We start from the raw sequence: 27,473 nt of genomic DNA, 5'->3' as shown, positions 1-27,473 counted from the left end.
AGGTTAGGAATCCTGGATGGATGGAAGAAAGGAGGGAGGGAGGGACGGAGGGAGGAAAGAAGGAAGGAAGGAAGGAAGGAAGGAAGGAAGGAAGGAAGGATAGAGAAAAGATAAGAAAATGAAAGCATTAATCAGGTAGCCTAATAACTAAAAATAGTTCCATGGAATAGAGAGAAAATGAAGGGGGGGGTGGAGGAAGAAATAATTTAAGAAGTTTCCTGCTAACCAAAGAACACGAGTTTCTAGAGGTACAGGTCCCACAGTACCTGGCACTGTGAATAAAATCCACACTGAAGCATATCATCACAAGATTTCAGAACACCATGAATAAAGAGAAGACCCTGAAAGCTTCTAGGGATGAAGAACAAGTTTACACAAAAGGTCTGGAGTCAGAATCGTCTCAAGGTTTTTAACAACTCCTAAAACTAGAAGACAGAAGAAGTGTCATGAAGGTCTCAGGATAAGTTATTTTAACTTAAAATTCTAAATCCCACCATACCCTAACTCAAGTGTTAGAGTACAATAGATATTTTCAGAAGGTAAAGTCTCACAAAATTTTACCTTCCAGGCACTCTTTCTCACACACACACAAAATAAAACCCTGCGGAATGTGTTCCACCAAAAAGCAGTAAATCACAGAATCCTCAGAGTAGTGGTGAAGGGCTATCCTAGGAAACAGCTGTGCAGCAGGCCTAGCAAGCAACCTGCCCAGATCACAGCAGCAGACAGAGGGCCCCAGGAGGCATTTTTTCAAAAGGAAAATGAAATGGAAAAGATTATTTGATGTGTTGTATAGAGTAGGTTTTTTTATTTTTAAAGATTTTATTTATTTATTTGACAGAGAGAGACACAGCGAGAGAGGGAACACAAACAGGGAGTGGGAGAGGGAGAAGCAGTCTTCCTGCAGAGCAGGGAGCCCGATGTGGGGCTCGATCCCAGGACCCTGGGATCTTGACCTGAGCTGAAGGCAGGTGCTTAACAACTGAGCCACCCAGGCGCCCCATGTACAGAGTAGGTTTTCACCCCTTTTTTGGAGAGTTTGGGGAAAAATTAGTGTTAAGTAGACAGGCAACCAAAAAGAAAATACCTCCAAATCTCCGTAAACCTCCATAAAAACAGGCCAACAAAAGTATTTTTATATAAGAAAGTATAATGATAATACATTTCATGGCTTAACTGTGAATAATGCAGAATAATCATCAAAATTAAAACACTGAATATTTATTTTTACAAAATCAAAATTAGAATTAAGATTATATTGGGAGGATGGGGGATGGGAAAATGTGAGCGGTAGTAGTAACATAAAAAGTCAGTGGATTATGTCTAAAATTTTAAAAATAAAGGCAAAGGAATATAAGCATTAAATAAGATAGATTCTAAATTTAAAGTGTGCTGAATAGTTATAAGAGGTATAATTAATTACCTCTGGGAAACAGGCTTCAGGATGGGGGGTATGAAGCAAGAGAATGCTGTTTTTTGTTGGAAGCCCTGTAATACTTTTTAACAATTAGTACACATTTAGGACTACATTTTTAAAATGAAAAACTGTTAAATGCTTTGAAACTGATTTCAGAAAGACTTCAGACACTGATCTCCAAGGATTATGCAGTGATTTGCCATTTGTTAGCAGCATTGTGTTCATCTGCAACCAGAAAAAATAATTTTCTAACCACATATGCTTTAAATAGCTTTGTGATTAACTTTCCATTAGGAGCAGACTGCATTCTACCATGCACTCACTGATACTTAATAATGCCTCCAAATATAATGGAATTTCCGTTTTTATATTTTTTTACATGTAGGCCCTATCATTTTTTTGTTTTTGCTTTTGAACTTTTTATTGAGGCATAACATACACATATAAAAGTGCACAACTCTTAAGTATACGGTTTGATTTTCACAATGTACCAGATACCCAGAACCAGAGCAAAAACTAGCACTCTAGAAGTTCCTCTCATTATGCCTACCAGCCGCTATCTCCCTGCAAAGTTAACCACTGTTCTGACTTCTAACCCCAAAAGTTGGTTTTGTCTGTGTTTTGTTTTGTTTTTAAGTCATGTAAAAGAAATATAGAACATATGTTCTTTAGTGTCTGGCTTCTTCCAATCAACATTAAATTGTGATATTGATCCATGTAGTTGTGTCCATTTGTAGTTCATTCTCATTGGTATTTCATTATATAACTATACCCACAATTTGTTTATCTTTTACTGTTCAAGGATGTTTGTCTCCGTTTGTTTAGTATTATGTTTATTGCTGTACTCTATTCTTATACATATTTAAGGTGAAAATATGACAGCTTTCTCTTGTATAAACCTAAGAGTGGATTTGCAAGGTATGTGTATATTCTGCTTTGGTTGATATTGCCAGTTGGCATTCCAAAATGGCTGTATACTTTAAATGGGTGAAGTGCATATGAATTATATCTCACTGAAACTGTTGAAAAGAATCTCAGGTTTTTAAGAAAATTACTCAGTGGGGCGCCTGGGTGGCTCAGTTGTTAAGCGTCTGCCTTCGGCTCAGGTCACGATCCCAGGGTCCTGGGATTGAGCCCCGCATCAGGCTCCCTGCTCGGCGGGGAGCCTGCTTCTCCCTCTCCTTCTACTGCTCCTCATGCTTGTGCTCTCTCGCTCTCTCTGTCAAATAAATAAATAAAATCTTTAAAAAAAAATTACTCAAAAAGAGTTTTTGTTGGTTAATTGGAAAAAGCCAGATATTTACTCATTCTAATTTGACAAGTTAGAAACAACACTGGTATCACTGGCCATGGTTAGAAAAGGATCAATTAATAAATTGCTTCAGAAAGCATTTAGAGGTAATAGAAGTTGATTGCTCTGAAAGACAGGAAATATCAGCTATACTGAAGGGAGCTTATTGAAAACTGAAAGATCTTAGCAAAAAGCAAAGTCATTCTGAAGAACAGTTTAAAATAGAATTTTGACCACTTAAATGGCTGAAGTCCTTTATTCTGAATATAAAGGAATACCTCTGATTATGTGCCATACATTGTCAGAAAGAGATGTGGCTCACTACCCTCCAGGATCTTACAGTTGAGCAGTAAGATCAATTTGTGAATTACTGATCATAATGTAGAGATAAATCTAAGAGACAATAGTCTAGGGGAATTGCATGCAAATAAAAATTAGAAATCAGAGAAGGTGGGGCACCTGGGTGGCTCAGTCGTTAAGCATCTGCCTTCAGCTCAGGTCATGGTCCCAGGGTCCTGGGATCGAGCCCCACATCAGGCTCCCTGCTTGGCGGGAAGCCTCCCACTCCCCCTCCTTGTGTTCCCTCTCTCGCTGTCTCTCTGTCAAATAAATAAAAAAAAAAAAAAAGGAAAGAAAGAAATCAGAGAAGGTTTCTAAGGACCTAAAGGAGTTCTTTAAATGAAGAATTGGTGGAAGGGGTATATGCCCAGTCAATAGAACATGTTTAAGCAACAGTTCAGGCCTGAGATAACACGACCCCTTTAGGAAATTATAAGAATCTGGGTTGCTGGAGTGAAAGAATACTAGTTGGGAAGTGTTTGGAGGTAAGGATAGAGAGGCAAAGTCCCAATCGTGAAGAGCCTTCTCTTTTAAGCTAAAAACAACTTTAGTGGCACTGAAACACTCCTTCCCCTTTATTGAAGGTTGGCTGAAGTAGGAGTCCTCTATGACTCCAGGACATCAGTAGGGTAGAGGAAAAATAGTCCTATAATTCCCTGCCTAAAAGTAGTATTCATAATGGAGCTGCTATGGTCAAATGCATAATAATAATGGTAATGGTAATAATAACAATAATAATATAATAAGTTGAGGTCAGAGGTGCTATAGCCTCATTTATGCATTCTCTCTGAACCAACAGAATATGTAGAAAAGCAGTGTTAATGAAAATACTGTCAGAACGTGGATGTGCTAAAGCACTGCTGAGGTGGGTGTGGCTGATCCAGTTTGTATATTTTGGGCTCCTTTAATATAAATGAATTGACCATGTATGTCTGAGTTTATTTCTGGGCACTGTCTTCTGTTCCACTGATCTCTGTGTCTCTTTTTTGCCAGTACCATACTGTTTTGATTACAGTAGCTTTGTACTATAGTTTGAAATCTGGGATTGTGATATCTTCAGTCTTGTTCTTCCTCAAGACTGCTTTGGCTTTCCGGGTCTTTTGTGATGCTGTACACATTTTAGGATTGTTTGTTCTATTTCTTTGAAAAATGCCGTTGGATTTTAATAGGGATTGCATTGAATTGCTTTGGGTAGCATGGACATTTTAACTGTAATAATTCTTCAAACATGGACATGGAATATCTTTCCATTTATTTGTGTCGTCTTCAGTTTCTTTCATTACTGTTTTCAACTTACAGGTCTTTCACCTCTTTGGTTAAAATTGATTCTTAACTACTTTATTCTTTCCGATACTATTGTAAATGGAATTGTTTTCTTAATTTCTCTTTCTAATGGTTCATTGTTAGTGTATAGAAGTGCAACAGATTTTTGCATATTGATTTTGTATCCTGATACTTTACTGAATTTATTTATTAGTTGTAACAGTTTTGCTTTTTTTTAAGATTTTATTTATTTGATAGAGAGAGACAGAGAGAGACACAGTGAGAGAGGGAACACAAGCAAGGGGAGTGGGAGAGGGAGAAGCAGGCTTCCCGCAGAGCAGGGAGCCTGATGCAGGGCTCGATCCCAGGGCCCTGGGATCATGACCTGAGCCGAAGGCAGACGCTTAACAACTGAGCCACCCAGGCGCCCCTAGTTGTAAGTTTTTTGGTGTAGTCTTTAGAGTTTTCTATATATAATATAATGTCATCTGCAAATGGAGACAGTTTTACTTCTTCCTTTCTGATTTGGGTGCCTTTTATTTCTTTTTCTTGGTTAATTGCTGTGGCGAGGATTTCTAGTACTGTGTTGAATAAGAATGGTGAGAGTGGGCATCCTGTCTCTCATTCCTGATCTTGGAGGAAAAGCTTTCAGCTTTTCACTGTTGAGTACGATGTTGGCCATGGCCTTTATTATGTTGATGTACATTCCCGCCATACCCAGTTTAGAGTTTTTATCATAAATGGATATTGGAGTTTGTGAAATGCTTTTTCTGCATCCATTGAGCTGATCATATGATTTTTATCCCTTGTTTTATTAATGTGGTCTATCACGTTGATTGATTTGTGAATGTTGAACTATCCTTGCATCCCTGAAATAAATCCCACTTAATCATGGTATAGAATTCAGTTTGCTAATGTTTTGTTGAGAATTTTTGCATCTATGTTCATCAGGGATATTGGCCTATAATTTTCTTTTTTTGTAGTGTCCTTGCCTGAATTTGATATCAGGATCAGGGTAGTACTGGCCTCATAAAGTGAGTTTGGAAGTGTTCCCTCCTCTTTTATTTTTTGGAAGAGTTTAAAAAGGATTAGTATTAATTTATCTTCAAATGTTTGCTGGAAATCACCAGTGAAGATACCTGGTCCTGCCTGGACTTTTCTTTATTGGGAGATTTTTTTATTACTGATTCAATCTCCTCACTAGAAATTGGTCTGTTCTTATTTTCCATTTATGATTCAGTCTTGGTAGTTTGTATGTTTCTAGTAATGTATCTATCTCTTGGTGTCTAAGTCCAATTTGTTGGTTTCCAATTTGTTGGTGTATAAGTGTTTACAGTCGTCTCATAAATCTTTGTATTTCTGTGGTATCAGTTGTGATGTCTCCCCTTTCATTTATAATTTTTTTATTTGAGTCCTCTCTCTTTTTTCTTGTTTAATCTAGCTAAAGGTTTATCTATTTTATCTTTTCAAAAAACCAGCTTAGTTTTGTTAATCTTTTCTATTGTCTCTTTAGTCTCTATTTCATTTATTTCTGCTCTCAACTTTGTTATTTCCTTTCTTCTACTTTAGGTTAATTTGTTCTTTTTTTCTCATTATTATTTGAGGTATAAAGTTGGTTTTTTCTTTAAGATTTATTTATGTATTTTAGAGAAAGTGAGCAAGCGAGCATGAGCTTAAGAGGGGGAAAGGGCAGAGGAAGAGGGAGAATCCTCAAGCAGACCCCCCATTTAGTGCAGAGCCTAACATGGGGCTCGATCCCAGGACCCTGAAATCATAACCTGAGCCAAAATCAAGATTCGGACACTCAACTGCCTGAGTCACCCAGGCATCTAGTTAGGTTGTTTATTTGAGATCTTTTTTGTTTCTTAATGGGGATGTTTATCACCATAAACTGACCTCATAGAACTGTTTTTGCTTCATCCTTTAAGTTTGGTAAGTATTTCCATTTTCACTTGTCTCAACATCTTGATTTCTCTTTTGATTCCTTCTTTGGCTCATTGGTTGTTCAGTAACATGTTACTTCATCTCCACATATTTGTGAATTTTCCAGTTTTTTTTTTCTGTAATTGATTTCTAGTTTCATACCATCGTGGTTGGAAAAGATGCTTGGTATGATTTCAGTTCTCTTAAATTTGTTGAGACATACTTTGTGGGCTAATATGTGATGTATCCTGGAGATGTTCCATGTGCACTTGAGAAGAATGTGTATTCTCTTATTGGATGGAGTGTTTTGTAAATGTCTATCAAGTACATCTGGTGTAACGTGTCATTTAAGTTCAATCTTTCCTTATTGATTTTCTGTCTGAGTGATCTATTTATTGTTAAACGTGGTATATTGAAGCCCTCTAGTATTATTATATTGCTGTCTATTTCTCCCATCAGATCTGTTCATATTTGCTTTATGTACTTAGGTGCTCCTATGTTGGGAACATAAATATTTGCAAATGTCTGATGAGTTGATCGCTTTATTATTATATAATGACCTTTTTTGTCTCTTGATACAGTCTTTGGTTTAAAGTCTATTTTTTTTTGGATATACGTATAGCCCTACTTTCTTTTGGTTTACATTTGCATGGAATATCTTTTCCCGGCCTTTCACTCTGAGTCTGTGTGTGTCCTTAAAGCTGAAGTGAGTCTCTTGTAGGCAACATCTGGTTGAGTCTTGTTATTTTATCCATTCAGCTACTCTTTTTCTTTTGGTTGGAGAATTTAGTCCATTTACATTTAAAAGAATTTTTGATATATACAGTGGCTAACTGAACATAATATTAAAAAAAAATACTCCTTCTAGAAAGTCATCCCAAGGAAATCATCCTGGATGTGCACAAGAAAAAAATAAATAAAATAAAATAAAAAAGTAATTATAGGTATGGACTTAATATTGCCATTTTATTAATTGATTTCTGGTTGTTTTGTAATTCCTTTTTTCCTTTCTTTCTCTTTTGCTCTCTTCCTTTGTGATTTGATGACTTTGAATTCTTACTAAAGAGTTTTTCAGTTATTGTTCTGCAAAGAATAAAGTCATGTAAATAATTTATCATATTTCCAAAAATGGTACCTCTCTTAATATTATATAAATATAATTCTGATTATTGATCTGAAGTGATCTATGTATCCTTATATGCCCAATGTATTAAGAGTTGGTTTTGGCAGGGGGGCTGTGGTTGGCTCAGTCAGTAGAGAGTGCAACTCTTGATCTCGAAGTAAGTTCAAGCCCCATGTTGGGTGTAGAGATTACTTAAAAATAAATTGTTTTAGAATTTTTATTTTTTTAAACAGAAGTGGGAGTTGCCCCCACATTTTATTTAATTGCTTAGATGTAAAAAAAAAAAAAAAGTTAAAAGATTATAGACAGAAAAGGGGAAATTTTTCCTGAGAAAAATTTTTTTGTTTTATTTTTTTTTTTAGAGAAAGCATGTGTACATGGGTGGGGGGGGTGGGTGCAGTGGGAGAGGGAGAGAGAGACTCTTAAGCAGGCTCCATGCCCAGTGCAGAGCCCACCACAGGGCTCGATCTCACAACCCTGAGATCATGAGCTGAGCCGAACCAAGAGTCAGACACTTAACTGACTGAGCCACCCAGGCACCCTAGAAAAATAGACTTTGAATTGCTTTGTGAATAAAAATTTAGATGAAAGCTAATAGACCGGGGCACCTGGGTGGCTCAGTCAGTGAAGCAGCTGCCTTCAGCTCAGGTCATGATCAAGCCCCACATCAGGCTCCCTGCTCGGCGAGAAGCCTGCTTCTCCCTCTCGCATTCCCCCTGCTTGTGTTCCCTCTCTCGCTGTGTCTCTCTCTGTCAAAGAAATAAATAAAAAAATATTAAAAAAAAAAAGCTAATAGAACAACAAAAACTTAATGGAAAACTTAAGTATATAATTTTTAAACTCTTACATCCTGATTTATTTCAGAGCCAGCACTTGATTCTTAGTTATTCTTATTTTCTTTCCTAAATACTATGGCAAAAATCAGTGGACTTTCTTTTCTTTTTATAACTAAGGAATCCCCTGAGACGGGTTGTTCTTCACTTTTGCCACCTACTTTGCCTAGATATAGCACTGTTTTCATGTAAATCTTGGTCTTATTCTACATAAAAGCAGTTTTTCATTTTTGTGTTAGCAAACCTCAAAGACAGAAATTGGCAGTGCTTTTGAAATACTTATTAATATTATTCTTATTTCATGTTAACTTTGAATTTATTATAGAAAATTTAGAGATGATCACTATTTAAACTTTTGTGATTATCCCTCCAATCTTTTTTCTTAGCATACATACGTATGTATATACACACACAAACTTTTAAAAATAAATGTAAAATCATACTATACATGCTATTTGAGTCATTAACATTTGCCATAGCATAAAACCTTTCTTTAGAACATAATTCTTATGTACTGTATACCACAGAGCAGTTATATCCTAGTTTAACCATTGCCCTCTGTGTAGACATTTGTTATTTCTGTATTTTTAAGCAGTGCCTTTTACATTAGCCTTTGAAAAATGTTAAATGACCAATTCTCCCTTTTCTGATTCCTTTTCTAAAGGTATTTTTCTGGCAAATTCAAGTATTAGAAGAGGAAGACCTTTAAAGTTCTAAATTTGAAACCTGCTATGCCACACAGTAGTTGTGTGACCTCAAACAGCATTAACTGATGTGAAGTACCCTTACAGAGTAGTCATTTCTTAATTCCTTTTCTTTCCCTTTTCAAGTACTTTGCTCAAGTACTTTGTTCAAGCCTTGAGGAACTTTGTAAAGACATTTTAATATTCCCTGGATAAAGCAGAGGCAGCTAATTTTTGGCAGTCAACTTTAGGCTACTAACATTCGTTTTCTGGCTGTCAGTTTTAATGTACTGTGGTTTGTTTTTTTTTTTCGCTCTCTTTTTCTCCTAGAGATAAGATTTCAGTTTCCACAGCTGACTGGAGTGCTTACCCTTGCTTTCTTTATTCATAATTGTATTATTACACTCTTGAAGAACAACAAGAACCAAGAAAACAACGTGAGTAATTGTCAGAGGAATTGAATTTTGTTATTGGATCTTAATTCTTAAATTTAAGCCATAGAACAGTAGTCAGCAAACTTTTTCTGTAAAGGTTTAGATGGTAAATATTTTAGGCTTTGTGGGCCTTATGGTCTTTGTTAAAACTACCTAACTCTGCTTCTGTGTCATGAAAGTAACCATAAAGAGTATTTGAACAAATGGATGGTGGCTATGTTTCAAGAAAACTTTATTTACAAAAACAGACAGCAAGCCAGATTTCATCATGGACCATAGTTTGTCAACCCCTGCTATAGAATAATCACTAAAAAAATGAAGAGGCATAGCTAATAGCCAGCAGTGGTGATACAATCTTTTTAAAATACCCAGGTTATCTAAAAGATTTAAAAAAAGAAACAGAATAAAAAGAAAGAAACAAAGACTAGATGGGACAAACTGAAAACAAATAGCAAGATAATAGATTTAAACCCAATCATATTGATGATAACTTTAAATATAAATGGTCTAAATGCTGCAATTAAAAGATATCAGAGTGATTAAAAAACAAAACCTGACTACAGTTGACCCTTGAACAAGATGGCGGTTAAGGGTGCTGACTACCTCATCCCCCACTGCCACAGTCATAAATTCATGTATAACTTTCCCCCAGAGCTTAACTCCTAATAGCCTACTGTTGACTGGAAGCTTTAATGATAACATATACAGTTGATTTCAATACATATTTTGTATTTTTAATGTATTATATGCTATATTCTTATAATAAAGTAAGCTAGAGAAAGGAAAATGTTACTAAGAAAATCATAAGAAAGAGAATGCATTTACAGTACTGTGCTGTATCTATTGGAGAAAATCTGCATTTAAGTGGGCCTGCGCATTTCAAACCCCCGTTGTTCAAAGGTCAGCTGTATACTTTAAATATAAAGATATACCATGCAGACACTAAACAAAGACAGGTAGAGTGGCTGTTTTAATATCAAAGTCGACTTCAGAATGAGGAGTATTAACAGAAGTAAAGAGCAACAGTACATAATGATCTTTAGGGATCAATCCCTCAAGAAGACATAGTAATCATAAATACATAGGCACTCAGGGACAGAGTTTCCAAATAAATGAAGCAGCAGCTGTCAAAACAGAAAGGAGAAGTAGACAAATTCACTATTATAATTGGAGATTTCATTACCCCTCCTTTAATCATTGATGGAATAGAAAATAAATAAGGATATAGAAAACCAAAATAATGTCAACCTACTTGATCTAATTAACATTTATAAAGGTCTTCTCTCAAGCAACAGGTGAATGCACATTCTTTTCAAATGCTTATGGAACATATACCAAGATAGACCATATGCTGGGAAATTGAATAAATCTCAATAAATTTAAAAGGATTGAAATCATACCAAGTATGTTCTTGGACCACAGTAAAGTAAATTTAAAAATCACTAATGAAGAAATTTGGAAGATTGACAAATACATGGAAATTAAATAGCAGCCTCCTAAATAAGCAATGCGTCAAAGAAGAAATCACAAGAAAAATTGGAAAATACTTTGAGATCACTAAAAATGAAGACACAACAGAGCAAAACTTATGGGATGCAGCTAAAGCAGTGGTTGAAGGGAAATTTTATAGCTGTAAATATCTACATTAAAAAAGAAGAAAGATTTCAAATCAGCAGCCTAACCTTCCACCTTAAGATACTAGAGAAAGAAGAGTGAATTGAACCCAAAGCAGGCAGAAGTTAACCAGTTACTTGTGGCCTTGTCTGCAGATTTTGAAATCAGTTTGATGGCTTCTAACCATGTAAACGAAAATCATGGTGAAGCTCTAATAGAGGTCTGTACAATTGTTACTGAAATACAAAGGAAGAAGAGTTCATTGTGCCTGGGGATTCTGAGAAAACGTCAAGCAATGTGTGGCAGAGTCATTATGAAGGCAAAAATCCTTCTAAGGAGAAGGAAGTTAGCTCTCAAATTAGGGCAAGAATATAAATCAAACTCCACCATTTTCATGTTTACTCTTACGTAGTAACACATCTGGCATATTACCTGTGAATGGAGTTAGAATTGAGTTAATCTGGATTTTCCAAACTCTCTAACTTGGTGACCTTCAGATTTTTCAGATGTAAAAATAGCATTATTTGATACCTACATCTCAGGGTTTTAATCACAATTAAACATTATAAAATAGGAAAGGTATTTAACATGCTGTGGTGTATAGTAGCAGCTAGAAATTTTTTGTTTCTATATCCCCTCTTACCCTCTCTCCTTACATTTAGACTGGATCTCTCACCTAACAGGAGAAAATATCTTCCCCTTCAGATTCTTTCCAGTGCCTTCAAACGTATTTTGCAATGAGAACATATTAACTCTTCTCCAAGATTTCTTCCTATAATGCTAATAATGGATCCCCAGAAAAATACATAATGAACCATGTTAATTCTTATCTTTTCTCTCATCACTGCACTAGATTTTAATTTTATTTTTCAATTTTATTTTTTTTTACAGATTTTATTTCTTTATTTGAGAGAGAGAGAGAGCGCAAACAGGGGGAGGGGCAGAGACAGAGAAGCAGGCAGAATTGCAGGTGGAGAAAGGAGTCTGAGCAGGGAGCCCTACGACACGGGGCTCGATCCCAGGACCTTGAGATCATGACCTGAGCCAAAGCCAGACACTTAACGCACCGAGCCACTCAGGCGCCCCTAGATTTAGTTTTTATCTTGGAAATGTTTAGTCTTATTATACTTATACTTTTGTCATAAACAGTTTTAAATCTTCTGAGGGAATAGGAAGAAAGTCTTGTTTATCCTAAGTAAGCATTTGGACTTTGGGATGTAAGGGGAAAATGAGCATATACTTTTAAAGCTCTGTACTTTTAAATCCCTTCCTCCTCCTTCACAAGTTCCCTCACTCATTGTCACTTGAACAAAGCTACCTACATGAAGTTTTAGGAAGTTTAGAAAGATAGTGGAAAATACCTGTTTCATCTTCACAGGAAATAATGTGTATCTTATTAATAATGTGTTCCTTGGTGCCATCTAAGTCACCTGTCTATACTAATCAACTTTTTTCTTAGGCCAGCTTAGACCAAGTAACATATTGGATGATTCTATCCATAATAAGGCTCTGCTTCTCAAACTTTACCACTAAAGTCTCCTAATGACAGAGAATACCTCATATACCTGGGAATCTGCAGCTGAAGAACACAATTTCATTGAAGTCTCATATTTCATCTTAAGCATGCATGCACATTTTTACTGTACTCTGAATTAGTTTGTCTTAGTAGAAAAATCTTAAAATAATGAGTTAAATGACAGGCAGACCTCACTTTACACAGTTCCTATATGCATGACTTTCAGTTACTGTGGTTTAAATTACCTCAGTCCCCCTAACAACATGGTTCAAATTCCAATTACCACAGGAGTTGAAATTTGAGTACTTACATAAAGTAATAGCTACCTGCCCTTCAATTCACAAATCACCACATAAATAACAGACATATATCATGATCTGTTACCAATCACATCACTTCTTTCAAAGTCTCATTGATTGGTCACTACGCATCTGTCATTCACTTTACACACAGACTGCCAAGCGGATAGTTAAGTTGTCTCCTTCTTACCTGGTGGTAAATCCACATAATATTTTACAAAAAATGGAAAATCGAGAGAGAAAATTGACAGAGGTGAAAGTGCAATAATGAAATAAAAAGTGAAAATGCTGGAAATGAAATTTGAATGAAACATAAATGAAATCATGGAAGAAACCTCTGCTTGTGGAAAGGTAGACGTTCAAGAGACTCTGAATGTGCAGCCAGAGGAATCTGGGGACCTGGGGAAGGTGAACTTATCAACATCAATGAGGAAAGTGGTTGTGATGAGAAGAATGAAGTTGTCCCCCAGGAAGTGGCACTATCAGAAAACTTCACATTGAAAGAATTCTGAGAAATACTTCACAACTTTGAAGGCACAATGGATGAAGTGATGGAAGGTAATGCAAACTTAGAAGAAAGGAATATGACAGTTCACTAAGGCATGGAAAAGATGCTTGCTCTGTATTGTAATTATACCATGAGAAGGAGGAAATAATTCAAAGTGCCCTTGGTAAGTTTTTTTAAATAAAAAAAAACCACCACTTTAATTCTCAATGTTTCTGATGTTTTAAAATAGTATATTAGGGCATCTAGATGGCTCAGTCGGTTAAGTGTCTGCCTTCAGCTCAGGTCATGATCCCAGAGTCCTGGGATCGAGTCCCACATCAGCTCCCTGCTCAGGGGTGGGGGGGTCTACTTCTCACACTCTCCCTCTCACCCTTCCCCCTGCTCATACTCTTGCTTGCTCTCTCTCTCTCTTTCAAATGAATAAATAAAAAACTTAAAAAAAATAGTAATTTTGCTAATGTTTTCATTTCCTTATACATTTGTAACCAACAGTGAGAGTTTTTAATGTTTCAACAAAAATTGTTAAAGGTCATGGAACAATCAATTTTTCTCGTAGATTATTATGATCGTATCACACATTTTTTTTAACAAATGATAATTTATTGAAATAGTTGGTGTAAATATCTACAGTAGTGACTTCAACCATTCAATACTGCTGGAAGTTAAAAGCTTAACAATCTCTGAAGGACTGTGCAAGTCAGTGAGTGGCTTGTGGATCCTTGTCTAGAACTGACTTTGGAAAATCTTAGGAATCTTAGTACCTTCAGTCCAAGGAGTTTAAATCGCATAGTGATTCTCAGAGTCTTGGTGGGCATCCAAACTCATTCTTTTACTTTGATATTCTTTTCCTGTGTGCCTCTGATGAAGTCAGCACAGATTGTTCAGGGCATTTACATTCAGCGAATCCCCACTTCAGGTTTTACGGCAGTCTTTCTGATATCTGTAAGCCATAGCTGCAGTGCACAGCTTTCTGACCAACTTGTTCCTGGGTGAGAGCAAACAGCAGTACGGCGGGAGCAGGTGGACCCCAGCTGTGCTGCAGCTGCCACCACATCTTCCTCAAAGAGGTGTCCAGGCAGTTTTAGTGTCATACTACTATGAAAAAAGAGGACGGCCTCTACTTAACTTTGTGCTTCCTAAAACTCTTAAGTAGAATCGCTTTTCTGGAAATTTATGTATCTGGAGATGTGCATTCCCCAGTGAGAGAAGCTCAGGACTGCATGGAGAGATAGACATTTCAGTTTACGGTCTCCCAAGGATTGCAGGAAGATTCTCTGCCTTTCTTACTAGAACACTCAGTGGGCCTTGAAATCTGTTTTTTTATGTGTACACACCATAAAATGCGTTCCCGTTTCTGCTCCCTTTTGAGACTAGCACTTTGTAGAACTAGTATGTGAGATTCAGCTGGTAAAATTTAACTCAACTTTTGTCTTTTGTGGGAAATATTTTTTAAAAAGAAGCTTAAAAATTTAAGTGGATGATGGTTTCTTATTGTCTTAATTGAAACTAGGGTATGAAGTATAGTCTAGCTTTCAAAAAATCAGTTAGACTTCATGTTAACTTCTTAAAACATTAGTAAATACTAATGATAAAGCTAGCATTTTGTAATGTAAAGCTAACACTTTGTGCCAACAAAATTCTAAACACTTTAAATATATGTAAATACATAAACTCTCCTTTTGATTGTACTGAAATTGGCTTATATACTTGCATAAATTAAGCTAAATGGGTACTATATTCTAAGAAAAAAATTGTCATTTAGTTTATTTAATAATTATACTTTTCAGCAGGTTTCAGTAAGTAATTTGACTCATACAAGTCCTGTTAATATATATTTTCTTGAGATTTAAGTCAGAAAATGTGAAGCTGGCATGCTTGGGTGGCTCAGTTGGTTAACCGGCTGCCTTTGGCTCAGGTCATGATCCCAGGGTCCCAGGATTGAGCCCTGTGTCAGGCTCCTTGCTCAGCAGGGAACCTCCTTATCGTTCTGCCTTTTGCCCACTCACTCTCTCTTTCTCTCTGACAAATAAATAAAATCTTAAAAAAAAAAAAAATGTGAAGCTTGTCAGGGACTCTGAATTGTTAATGTTGTGTTAGTCATTCAGAGTTCAGTAAACAAAGGCTTAAAAGTAGAGAAGACAAAAGAATAAAAAGGCCTCACTTTCTTCTATATAAACTGGAGTTGAACTTGGATCTAAAGACATTTGTGAAGGAGGAAAATAATGTGGCTCCTAAACAGGTGTAATGATCAGATTTTCCAGCTTTGTTAAATTCAGCTTAATTTCATGGTTTTTTTGTTTTGTTTTGTTTTCACTAAACATAGTTGTTTTGTGTGTGTGTGTGTGTGTGTGTGTGTGTCACTAAATGGGATATAATTTCTATTCCTTAGTAAGGCATACCTTACCAAAAGAAAAAAAAGTTGTAGATTTGAAGATCATCCAACTCATTCTTTATCGTCAGAATATATAGTCTCTGTAAACATCTAGGAAATGATCCTGGATATGTGGACTAACCTCTTGGTATTTCCTCATCATGTTTGAATTAGAACCTATACAGTGCTTTTTTTGTTTTGTTTTGCCTGTCTATTTAGTTTCACATCATGCTAGTTCTTTAAAAACATTTGCAGTCCCTTATATCTCAATTTGTTATTTACTTTTTGCTTCTTCATATGAATCTGTGTAGTTTACTTAACTATACATCATCAGAGGTTTTTATGTAAATGTCTGGGATAGGTCTGTGTGGTCAGTTTCTGTCATTTTTGTTAGTAAATGCTCCATTGCATAGTGTTTTCACTGTGAACAGTATGTGGAACAAATCATAAACTATATTCGAGAAGCAGAATGTGCTTCCAGCAGTACTCCTGCCCACCCCCGTAAAGCTAGTCCTCATTCTGAGGTAGCATTCTTCCCATCACCCTGCCCCCCGATGCTCATTCGTAAGGCAGAGTAGATTACCTTATTAATGTGTAGGATTCATTTGTCATCTGTGCCTCTTTTTAAATATATTTTTTACTTTGAGACTCATTGTCTAAAAGATGGCTTTTTTCCTCCCTTTTCCATTAAATGGGCTTTTAAGAGGCTGTATCTCCAGGCCTAGTACAGTGATGGCTTGTGTTCAAGCCAGAGAATAGCAAAACGCACATGTGTGCATGGTATTCATAGGTGGCATGTTTCCCAGGATCATGCTAACCCTCAGCTGCTTTCATATTAAAACATCTTTTCTGTTCATTAGAGTAGTTTCAGATGAAAACAGATATGCAACTCTTAACTTAGTTGCATTGAATGTACATTTAGACTACTGTAAAATAGAACTGTTCTGATTTTAATATTTTCTTGCATCTGTGTGTGCACTCTGCTGTATCCTTTGTTACTCGTAACTTGTTACTTCTTTATCTTTTTTCTTTTTTTTTCTAAGATCTTATTTATTTATTTAACAGAGAGAGCATGCACAAGCAGGGGGAGTGGGAGAGGGAGAAGCAGGCTCTCCACTGAGCAGGGAGCCCGATATAGGGCTCAATCCCAGGACCCTCGGATCATCACCTGAGCCGAAGGCAGATGGTTAACTGAGCCACCTATCTTTTATTTCTTTATTGTTGTTTATTAACTGTGACACAGATGCATTCGAGACTGATCATTTCTCCACTGTGATAGCTAAGGGCATGCAATTTGGAGCCATAACATCTTTAGTTTGAATACTGACTTTACCAGCTACTTACTCTGTAACCATGAACAAGTTTTGTAACCTTGCTGTACTAGTTTATTCATTTATAAAATGAAGAAAATGAATGCACCTACATTTAATGAGATTATACATGTAAAGTGCTTACTACATAGCCGAGCACCTAGCCTGTTTAATAACTGGCTACTAACTATAGCCAGCATGGTTATTATTTTTCCTGTACATTTACCAGGTTCCTCCTCTGTCCCAGGTATTGTTCTGGGTATTGAGGATATAGAGATGAAAAACACATAGTCCTTGCCCTCAAGGATCTCATAGTCTAGTGGTATGAACCAACTTAGACATAGAAAAATTAAAATACCAACATGATACAAAAACTCTTAACCTTGGCTACTTTTTGGGTGTTGAGGGACAGTTTTTCCCCCTTGGGAGCTTTCATTCATGAACATAGATTACTTTTATAATAGAAACTAGTGATAACTACAGTACACTCTACTAGATGTTGTAATTTCAGGTATGTGTACAGTGCTATAAGAACAGGAAAACAGAAGGGAAAACTGACTTATCAGGAAGCCTTTGCACCTTAGCCTTATCATCTTCATCAGACTTTCCCCCAAAGTCTACTAAGGTACACGTCTTTGCAGAAAGCCTGACCAGAATGATGGGTGATCAGGTGCTATGTAAGCTAAAGACTGTCCATGAAATGGTAGCTGTCCCACTTTATGTATAACTATCTCTGACACAGCTGTTTTGGCCTCCCAAGATTTTGCATTTTATAAGACTACCTCTGTTTTTGAGTCACATTGAGTAGGTTGAAGGTAGAATGACTTTTAAACATCATAATGGGAGAATACTACCCTTTGATATGAAAGGTAGAGTTTCCTTGTTCATTTCTGTTCATTCTCTACAAAACCATGAGACAAACTTAGGAGTGACTGACGTATAGCCTGAAATGGGCCCTAGGCTTCACAAACTAAAGAGGAAAGACTTGAGGCACCTGGGTGGCTCAGTCAGTTAAGTCGCTGCGTTAGGCTCAGGTCATCGTCAGGCTCCCTGCTTAGCAGGGAGCCTGCTTCTCCTCCCACTCCCCGTTTGTGCTCTTTCTCTATGTCAAATAAATAAAATCTTAAAAAAAAAAAAAAAGAGGAAAGACTTTGAAAGCCCCCTGAAGCTTCCTTCCTCAACCCTAAACAATTAGAAGCTCGTTGAGAATGCTAGAACCAACCTGCATAATCCCAAGTTCCTGTGGCTTCTTCATAGGCGTGTCCACCATCTAATTCAGGGTCTGGAATCCCTGGTTTGTTTTCAAGCTGATTGTCTATTTAGACCTAACCTTAGGATTTCTCATAGCTTGTTACTTGCTTTTTAAGTGAATTTATGAACATTCAAGTTTATAACTTTCTATTCTTGCTCAGCCCATTTAAGGAGAAGAGTTGTCCAAAAAATCAGAAATGCTCCCTAATGCCAAATGTCCACTTTCCTTATTGTGTTATCAAACTAAAGTAAAATTATATATAATTTTTTTCTTATCTGTTTTCTTAGCTTTCAAAGTAATTTGTGTTTAAAATGAAAAATGAATAGGCTTATTGCCATAATTTAGTTGTGCTGAATTGTTTGGCTGTAACTTTAGCGATGATGGAGACCAGATTTGTGAGCCGTGGGATCTGTTCTCTTTGGATCTGACAGCTGGTTGCATTAAATGTCTTGGAGCTTTTTCCTTCACATGGGGGTAGGAGGTCAGGAGGGTGGGAACAGCAGTGGAAGAAAGCAACCCACTTTATTTAATGTGCTGCATTTGTTTACTGATTCCAATAATAACATTGTGCAGCTGTTGGAACAGTTGCCTTTTGATTTCCTTTTGTTTACTGTTTAGGTTTGTTAAGCTTGTCTGTGATACCTGCTTACTGTCTGCCCTTTAACTAGCTTTCCTTCTTTATTAAATATGTTTTAATACTGTACCAGTTTCTTTCAGCCAGGGCATGCTTTGATGGTTTAACAAAGTCAATTTACTGAAAGAAAAATGTTTTTAATTCTGTAGGTCATACTGAAGGTGGCTTGTTTTTGCTTTCTTGTCCCTTAGCTTTATTATTTTTAATCAAATATTTTGTAATGTGGTAAATAAATTACCTTAGAAATTAGTCATAATTTTTTGTTAAGCCACCATTTATGTTAAAGAAAGAAAGAAAGAAAGAAAGAAAGAAAGAAAGAAAGAAAGAAAGAAAAGAAAGAAAGAAAAAGAAATTGTTGGACTAATTGTGAAGTATGTGAATTTTGTTTTATCTACTTTCTGTGAACAGATTGGATACCTAGAAGGCATGTACATAAAAACACACACAGCCAAAAGATAAATCTTGAATTTGTGAGTTTTCTTATTTAGTCTATTCAGGCAGATTTAACTGCAAATTTATTCAGTATTATGGGAATTTTGTTCTCTTTTTACAGGTGAGGGACTTGTCCATTGCTTATATGCTGGTGACATTAACTTACCTCTATATTGGAGTCCTGGTTTTTGCTTCATTTCCTTCACCACCATTAACCAAGGATTGCATAGAGCAGGTAAGGCACTAGGTACCCTCTCTTTATGATTGTTTACACCTTCCTATCTGCAGAGCAGGTGGGGTGATACAGTAGCAAGTTATAATACCATCTCTACTGTTTACTCTGCATGTGAGATTTTAGGCATCTTCCCCATCCTTTCTAAACTTCGGTTTCCTATTCCCTAAATAGTATAATACATACACCATAGATTTTTTAAAGAGACTCTCGAGAAAGCATACTGCATGCTAGCCCCTTATGGTACTCAAAATAGATAATTCCTTTTATTATGTGCATAGTATTTCTCTTTATTTGGAAAACTGTTACTGGTGCTATTCATGAATTTGTAAACCTTCTGCTGGGAATACATGCAACCTCCTTATTTTCCAAAGCCTCGATCTGGAAATGTCCTGGATAATCTGGTGTCTTTGCTCATTAGTCCCCAGTGATAGGTCTAACACTCATTTTTGTACACCGTGGCAGGCAGTAAAACAAAGAAAGACTATTTGGCTGTTAAAAAGAGAGGGAGATGGAAAGAATAGAAGAAAAGATTTTATAAAGAAAGATGTCATAAGTAATACTTTCTTTGATTTGACCCATCATAAACTTAGGAACAGTGTAGTTTCTAGAGTAATGTGACTGACAAAAATAGCATTTTACAGATGAGTTTCTTTCTAGTCAGAAGAAATTCCTCTAGTAAGAGTGTGGTGGAGGGGGTGCCTAGGTGGCTCAGTCGTTAAGCATCTGCCTTCGGCTCAGGTCATGATCCCAGAGTCCTGGGATCGAGCCCCACATCAGGCTCTCTGCAATTATAAGAGTTATTTCAGCATAATACTGTTAATAATATTCTCATCTTTATAAGACAAATAAGTTTGAATTATTACTGTTATGATAGCTTGAAATGTTCTTCTCTTGATTTCCATGATTCCAGAAGTTCTTTGGCAGCCAAATGTTTGCTGAAAATTCCCCTGATGTGAACAATCCCTTATAAAGCCCACTCTCCTGGGAATAGGAATATCTATGGTATTCGTATTTGAAAAGAAAAAAAAAAATTCTGAGTAATTAACTTTCCTTTTAGATCCCAAACTAAAATGGAGAAAATCATGAGAGGAAATAGAAATAAATCCTTTTCTTTTTAATTATAGGCTATAAATAATAATGATAATAGGTGATATATATATACTCTCACATTATTCTATAATCTTTACTTTGGAAGTGCTATGATGTTTCAGGGAAGGAAAAGCAAGAGAATTGGTGAGGATCAAATAGCATCGAATTAAATTAGCCATTTGAATGTATTAAAACAGATTTATGCTTGTACCTTACAGAGCAGTGCTTCTGAGATTCTGTGAAGGACAAGGTTTTGTCATTTTAATGTCAAGTCAATTACAAACTGATACTTTTATAAAATAAAATAATGTGGCAATGTCAAATTTCTAGAAAATTTCAATTTTTGTACTTAGTTTATTGAAAAATAATAGTTCACATATAGTTTGTGGGTGAGCACCGGTCCACAAACCAAAACTTGTGTGGCACCTGTGATCCAAATAACCAAAAGATATTCCGTTTTATAAATTTGTACGTACTGAATTTATTTTTAACATTACTTCATTATCTTTCTTGGATTAGAATTTTTTGGACAACTTCCCTAGCAGTGACATCCTGTCCTTCATTGCAAGGATATTCCTGCTGTTCCAGATGATGACTGTATACCCACTCCTAGGCTATCTGGCTCGTGTTCAACTATTGGGCCATGTCTTCGGTGACATTTATCCTAGGTAAGGGCTCTTCTCTTGACGAGCAAGATGTGCCAAGCAGCAAATGACTGTGCAAACAGGTCAGTTTAAAATGTGACTGATCCTTTTGCTATAAAAATTTGCCTAATCAAAATGGTTACTAAGGGTAGATCACAGTTGTTCTTTTCCCTGAAGTACTATAAAATTAGAAGCTGCTTCCGTACCAGAATGATTTAAAGTTAGTTCCTTCTAGTATAGTTATGTACTAGCTCTGATACCAACTATATTTATCTTACAATTTATTTGCCATTAATCTACACATTGCCAAGAAGTTAGTAGTATATAGTACCTGTATTAGCAATGTATGGCTAATGAGAAGCAATGCTTTTATTTTAATTATTAGTTATTGATATGTACTTGTATATTTATTAACATTCATGCATTTTTACTTAAATCATAGTTGCTTAAAATTGAAGGTGAGATATACAACAAGCTAAAATTCCTATTTGCTTCTGTAACTACTGCTGTAATTTTTAATCTCTTACTGGTGATGGAGCAGTTTTGAGTCCTTTTGAAAACCTATTCAAAGCTACTTACCCTCATCCAAGAGAAATTTCCATATACTGCTTCAGAGTTTCCCTGGAACTTCATTTTGAATTCCTGGTTAACTTCTACTCTTAACATTAAGTTTTAATAGAGATTCATCCTAGTAAAAAATACCCAGTCCTAACCTATTTTACTTGAAATAAATGGTCTTAAATGAAGAAAACTTTCAGATAAAAACTTTTTAAATTACATTTACAGTAACCAGTTAAACAAGGGGTCTTCATCAGTTCTTCTTTGAAGTGAACTGATGCAATCTGTTCCCTCATTAAGTAAATAATTAGTAAAAATACGTTGGTTCAAAAACAAAAAACTTGTAAAAGCAAAAGTCAAGAGGTACCGCCTTTTTAGCATTGACAGTATCAACAGCTACAGTTATAACATTGCTCATCTGGAGGATTGGATTTCAGTACATGTGAGATTCCTGTTGTGTTTACGCCCTGTGTTGTATTTACATTCCCAAAATAAAATAATACAGTGAAGTCATAGAAGAAAAAAACGCTAGGTAAATGCATTATTCCTGTTTTCTGCCATTATTTTGCATAATGGTGGCTGTGGCAATGCTTTTTCCTCTTGGAAATAATCTGGAAGTTCCCTTTCGTGTTCACATTACATTTCTTTCTCTACCACCACCAACACACTATCATTTATCCTACAGTTACAAGTACTCTACAGACTGCATATTTCAGAGCATACTTTTTTGGGCTCAGCATCTCCTTTACACTCTTAAAGTTTATTGAGAACCCCCATGCACTTTAACTTATGTGGGTTATATCTATTAATATTTAACATGAAAAATTAAAACTTGTTTAAAAATAACATACTTATGAAAAGTAATTGTTTCCCAAAAAAACTTTTGTTTTACATTTTCAAAACTTTTTTCTTAAGTTGTATTTATTTAAGTAATTTCTATACCCCGTGTGGGGCTCGAACTCACGTCCCTGAGATCAAGAGTTGTGTGCTCTTCCAACTAAGCCAGCCAAGCGCCTCACATTTTCAAAACTCTTTGAAAGTAGATAGAAAAACTCTATCTACTGCTTTGCTAGTAGATAATTGGATTCCCTTATCTTCTGCATTCAGTCTGTTGCAATATGTTGTTTTCATTTAAATATATGAAGAAAATCTACTCTTACATAGACACGTTGGACAAAGGAGTACTTTTAATAGCATTTTCAGATTATTGTGGTTATTCTTCTTTGATACTGTGCCAAATCTTAACAAGTAGTAGTTTCTTAGAAGTTAATTGAATCAGAAAGTCACTGATATTAAAACCCATTGGTCTATAGTACACTTTGGATCCTTTAACCCATGCATGTTTTTGTACCATGTTTAATCATTTGGAAAATATCATTTCACTGAGTTCTGCAGATCTTCCACACTTCATTATATAATATCAAAACCCACATTCGTAACACTGCCACCAGTTTCATCATAAAAGTCCTTAAATACTGGAAAACTGTCAAGCTCAGGGTGGCAAATACAAGCTGTCCAAAATTCTAATTTTTACTTGAAAACTGAAATTTTATCGTTGGCCACACATACCACTAGTTGTTTTCCTTGAAATGACAAGCTCATAATCATTCATTTAAAAAAAAATGTCTGTCAAATACCCAAGTCTGAAGAACCACAGTTTGTCTGCCTTTCAAGTAAAAATAGCATTCCTCGGAAAAAAGGGCTAGATTGCTCTCCAGCTCAGTTGCACAAGTACTTTTCTTCAAGACAACCATTTTACTTCACTGTGTAGCAGATATGCTGTATTATGTACTTTCTAACTGATCACACAGAATAGTAAAACAGATGTGTGTTCAAAGCATGAGATTTAATAAAACTAATAATTTTTACTTTTTTATGAAGGTCTCTTTTTTGGCAGTAAGGCACACAGTGTAAAATACACGTAGGTGCAACTGCCTCTTTCCATGCTAAGGGTCCAGCAGTTTTACCCACAGTTGCTTTTGCAAAGCAAGTAATGTCTTTTATGATTTGAAATTAATATTTATCTCAGTGACTTCCTGAAAGGGTATTGGGAACTTCCCTGGGGTTCGTGGTTACACTATGAGAACCACTTCTTTGGAAAATACACAAAGTTGTTTCCTTTTACAATACAGAAATAACAGAGGCCCAATCATTGTCTCAAAGCTCTGGAGCAACTTTAAAGTTGGAGTTTCTGGATAAATAGCAAGATCTGGAAGCCTGAATATCTTTGTAATTCATCAGGATGTATGACTACTTATTTGTGTAAATAATTCTCCTCGTTTTTATTCTCTCTGTAATCTTTATCTGGGATTAATTACCCCCTAATAACTTGGGCTCACAAGGTTGCTTTGATGTGTAAATTTCTTTTAAGAATCATCTTTCTGGGAAATGGAGTTATTTCTTGAGCATCAAATTTTATCTACATTATTTTTCTATTCATGATGAACACTGAATATCTTTAAGTGGCTGAATCTGAAAAATGAAAACCTGCCCATTTTGTCTTTCCCTTAATATATTTTCCTAATTATAAAAATAAAATAAATACAAAAAAATATTGTAAGATATAAAAAGTTTGTTAAATACAGAAAAGTGGAAAAATTACTCCAAATTCCAAATCATATCACAATTACTACTGCCTTCTTGGTGTATTTTCTTCTGATATTTTTTCCAGTGTTTTCAGATTTTCTTGTGTAGTAAAAAATCTAGTTAGCTTTTTTCCAAGTTGCCTCGATGAATTTACCATCTAGGGAACAATGATAAGTTATTTTGAATAATTTTTAATATATTCCATCAAGAAAGTTGTTACCTTACTGTATATGTAGGATACTTGTTTTTGCCACAGATATCTTTATGTTAGTAGCTTTTTTCTTATTTTTGTTTATTGTCTTAAGATATTCCAAATGAAATTATAAAATAAAAAGCGTGAACTCTGATACATACTACCAGTTTGTTCTACAAATCTTTAACCTATTCATATATTTGCACAAAAGGTCCAGGGTCACTGTGCCATCACCAGCATTGAATACTATTGCTGCCTTCTATTTCTGCTGTGATTTTATTATCAAGTTTAAGACATTCTCATTTAAAGATGTTAATGATGAATTTTATTCTCATATTAATGGTTATAATTTGCCTGTTTTTATTTTTTCCTCCAAATTCTCTCCTCAACTTCTAGCATTTTCCATGTGCTGATTCTTAATCTAATTATTGTGGGAACTGGAGTGATCATGGCCTGTTTCTACCCAAACATAGGAGGAATCATAAGGTAAAGCCTATAAGGGAACTGTGCCCCTTCATGTATTGTTCTTTATTTTTATGCTTTTCCTGTTGATATTACCGTTGTTGTTAATTTAATTGTACGAAGTTCTTGTGAGTATTTAAAACTGGTAACATTCAAATATAGTTCCCTGGTGTCAGTTAAGGTGCTCGTTTTCTTCCATCACACTGCTTCTTCCTGATTCTAGAAGCCCCATTATCCCTTAAACATCTTTCCCTTTTTCCCTTTCTCTTTTTCTTTTTCTCATCGTTTTCCTTTGTACCTTCTCTTTACCAAAAAAAAAAAAAAAAATTTAATATATAGTGTATAACTTCTTGAGTACCTGGAGGTCTGTCATTTGTTAAGGCTGTGTTGTAACTTTTTTTTTTTGAGGATACTTGAAATATGTCTTATAATAAAGACAACCACTATGCTGTTTTTACTTTTATTTGCATTTATTTTATGCAGAATTTACTCCTGGGCCATAAGTTTTTGTTCCTTCAGTTTCTTCTGGGATATCTTTTTCAGTAAGGATCATCTCAATGTGGCTGTATTCTAACTTTTTTAACCCATTTCTACTCAAGAACATAATTTTGCTGTGAGTTGCAGTCAGAAAGTAAGAGTTTAGATAGGAGTTTAGATTCCAGGTGGGTCTTTACTTAATATACTTTCTCTAAAAATATTGTGGTAGGTTGAGTAGATGGGGAATAAAATTGTGAACTCAGATTCTCATGGAAGACGGGTTTACAGTGATCTGATTTCTCTTCCTCAACCTCTAGAAAGTAGGCTTGAGTCACTTTTTTGAAGACCCTTACCTTAAAAAGTAGCAAGAAATAAAAGTAAGAGTATTAGCCTGATGCTTATTGAATATAATGGATTTAAAGTTTCTGTTAAGCTGAGGACAGGGTAAGGGAGAAGAAAGTTTGGGTTCTTCTGTCAGTCTTGTGTTGAGGTATTTTTGTTATTATCTTTGATAATTATGCTGAACACCACAGAGGTACTCATCTGTTCTCATTATTAAGCAGATGCTAGCAGTCCTTCAGAAACTCAGAATGCATAATTAGTTTATAAAAGATCAAAGATAGGAAGCCTATCTCCAGATGTTTCTGAGGAAGCAGCCACAAACATGGAGACACAGAAAACTATGGAGATTGGAGAGATGAATAAAAAACTCTGTCAAGCAGATGCTATAAAGATGAACAGGAAATAATATTTTATATTAACTTAGGAAGTAAAATGTTTTCAACTCAAATTCTTTAGGTCAACAACAGTTGAATCAAAAATAACTTTGTTGCAATATAAGACTGAAGAGGGTTTTAATTGTAGTATAGTTGCAAGGAATAATTAACCCAAAAAGTTTTTATTTTGCAGGTATTCAGGAGCAGCATGCGGCCTGGCCTTTGTATTCATATATCCATCTCTCATCTATATAATTTCCCTCCGCCGAGAAGACCGTCTGACGTGGCCAAAGTTAATCTTTCACATTTTTATCATCATTTTGGGCCTGGCTAACCTGATTGTTCAGTTTTTTATGTGAAATACTCGATGTCTTCTCAAGATCTTTCATGGCATTTTGAACTTTGACAACAGTTCCACATAAATTGACTTATAAATGCTGTTGTTGCTGTAATTCTAAATGTTTTCCTAAAATAATTTGAAAAAAAGGGGTGGGGGGAATAGTGGTCCATGAATAAGTAATTTTGATTAGAGTGGAGAAAGGGGCAAGAAGAATGATCTTTGTCTCACTTCATATGCACCACCCCTTCATTCTCATTGTCTTTTCTGAGTAGAAGTATCTGCCCTTAGGAAAAATCATGTTGGTTTTTGCTTTTTACAGATATAAGGTGGGTGGGTTTATTTTGACTACAGTAAAGGTTCTCAGAGTATCACAGCAACCATTGCCAGATGCTATTTCTGTTTTGTTTCAACGTATTCACTTTCATTTTATTACTTGCTAGGCCATTTCTTCAGTTTACCCAAACATGTACTGTTTGGGACAGTAAACCAAATACCTCATTTGTAAAAAGAAATCTCCATGGCATCAGTGTTAAATGAGTGAACTTTTAACTGCATCCTTAATCTCTATTTAAAAGAGAGAAAGAAAGAATGTCAGTACAGGCTCTTTGATCATGAACCTTACACAAAATAAACGAACTGGGAGAGCTTTTTGAGTCTGACTTCTTTTTTCTAATCTAGTATTAGTAACTTAGGTCAAAAGTCTAGCTCCCCCAGCCAGATTTTGCATGGGAACCAGTGTGATTGTCCCCATAGACCCAAGAGGGCTCTTTTGCTTTTTGAATCCCTGAGCATTGCATAGGATGTCATGACGGGACCAACGGGGAAGCATGTAGGAAGCATGGCAGAGAATGTTGGGTACATGAGTCCCTACAGGGAAGAAAGGAAATGGAGAAGGGGCCAGAAGAGTGAGGCCTCCTTCCCAGCATCTTGT

The 27,473-nt window shown here is 35.7% G+C and overlaps 1 protein-coding gene across 2 annotated transcripts in view; it reads left to right on the top strand.

Moving 5' to 3' along the window:
- SLC38A9 (solute carrier family 38 member 9) overlaps nt 1-27,186 on the top strand; it is an 83,180-nt gene extending 55,994 nt beyond the window's left edge. Inside the window, exons 11-15 of one of the 2 annotated variants that reach the window (XM_028119127.2) lie at nt 9,203-9,309; nt 19,364-19,477; nt 21,086-21,234; nt 24,944-25,033; nt 26,396-27,186. In XM_028119127.2, the coding sequence (XP_027974928.1) occupies nt 9,203-9,309; nt 19,364-19,477; nt 21,086-21,234; nt 24,944-25,033; nt 26,396-26,561 (626 nt within the window). In that variant the 3' untranslated portion in view covers nt 26,562-27,186. Of the gene's footprint in view, nt 1-9,202; nt 9,310-19,363; nt 19,478-21,085; nt 21,294-24,943; nt 25,034-26,395 lie in introns of those variants that run through there. The other variant, XR_003611666.2, reaches the window with a different exon arrangement.
- Nucleotides 27,187-27,473: the final 287 nt, after the last annotated feature.

The sequence above is a fragment of the Eumetopias jubatus genome, unplaced genomic scaffold, assembly GCF_037043125.1.
Source record: "Eumetopias jubatus isolate StellerSeaLion01/CBP00866 unplaced genomic scaffold, mEumJub1_p1.0 scaffold_5, whole genome shotgun sequence".
Classification (NCBI taxonomy): Eukaryota; Metazoa; Chordata; class Mammalia; order Carnivora; family Otariidae; genus Eumetopias; species Eumetopias jubatus.
This window is presented reverse-complemented; position numbering and strand designations above follow the sequence as displayed.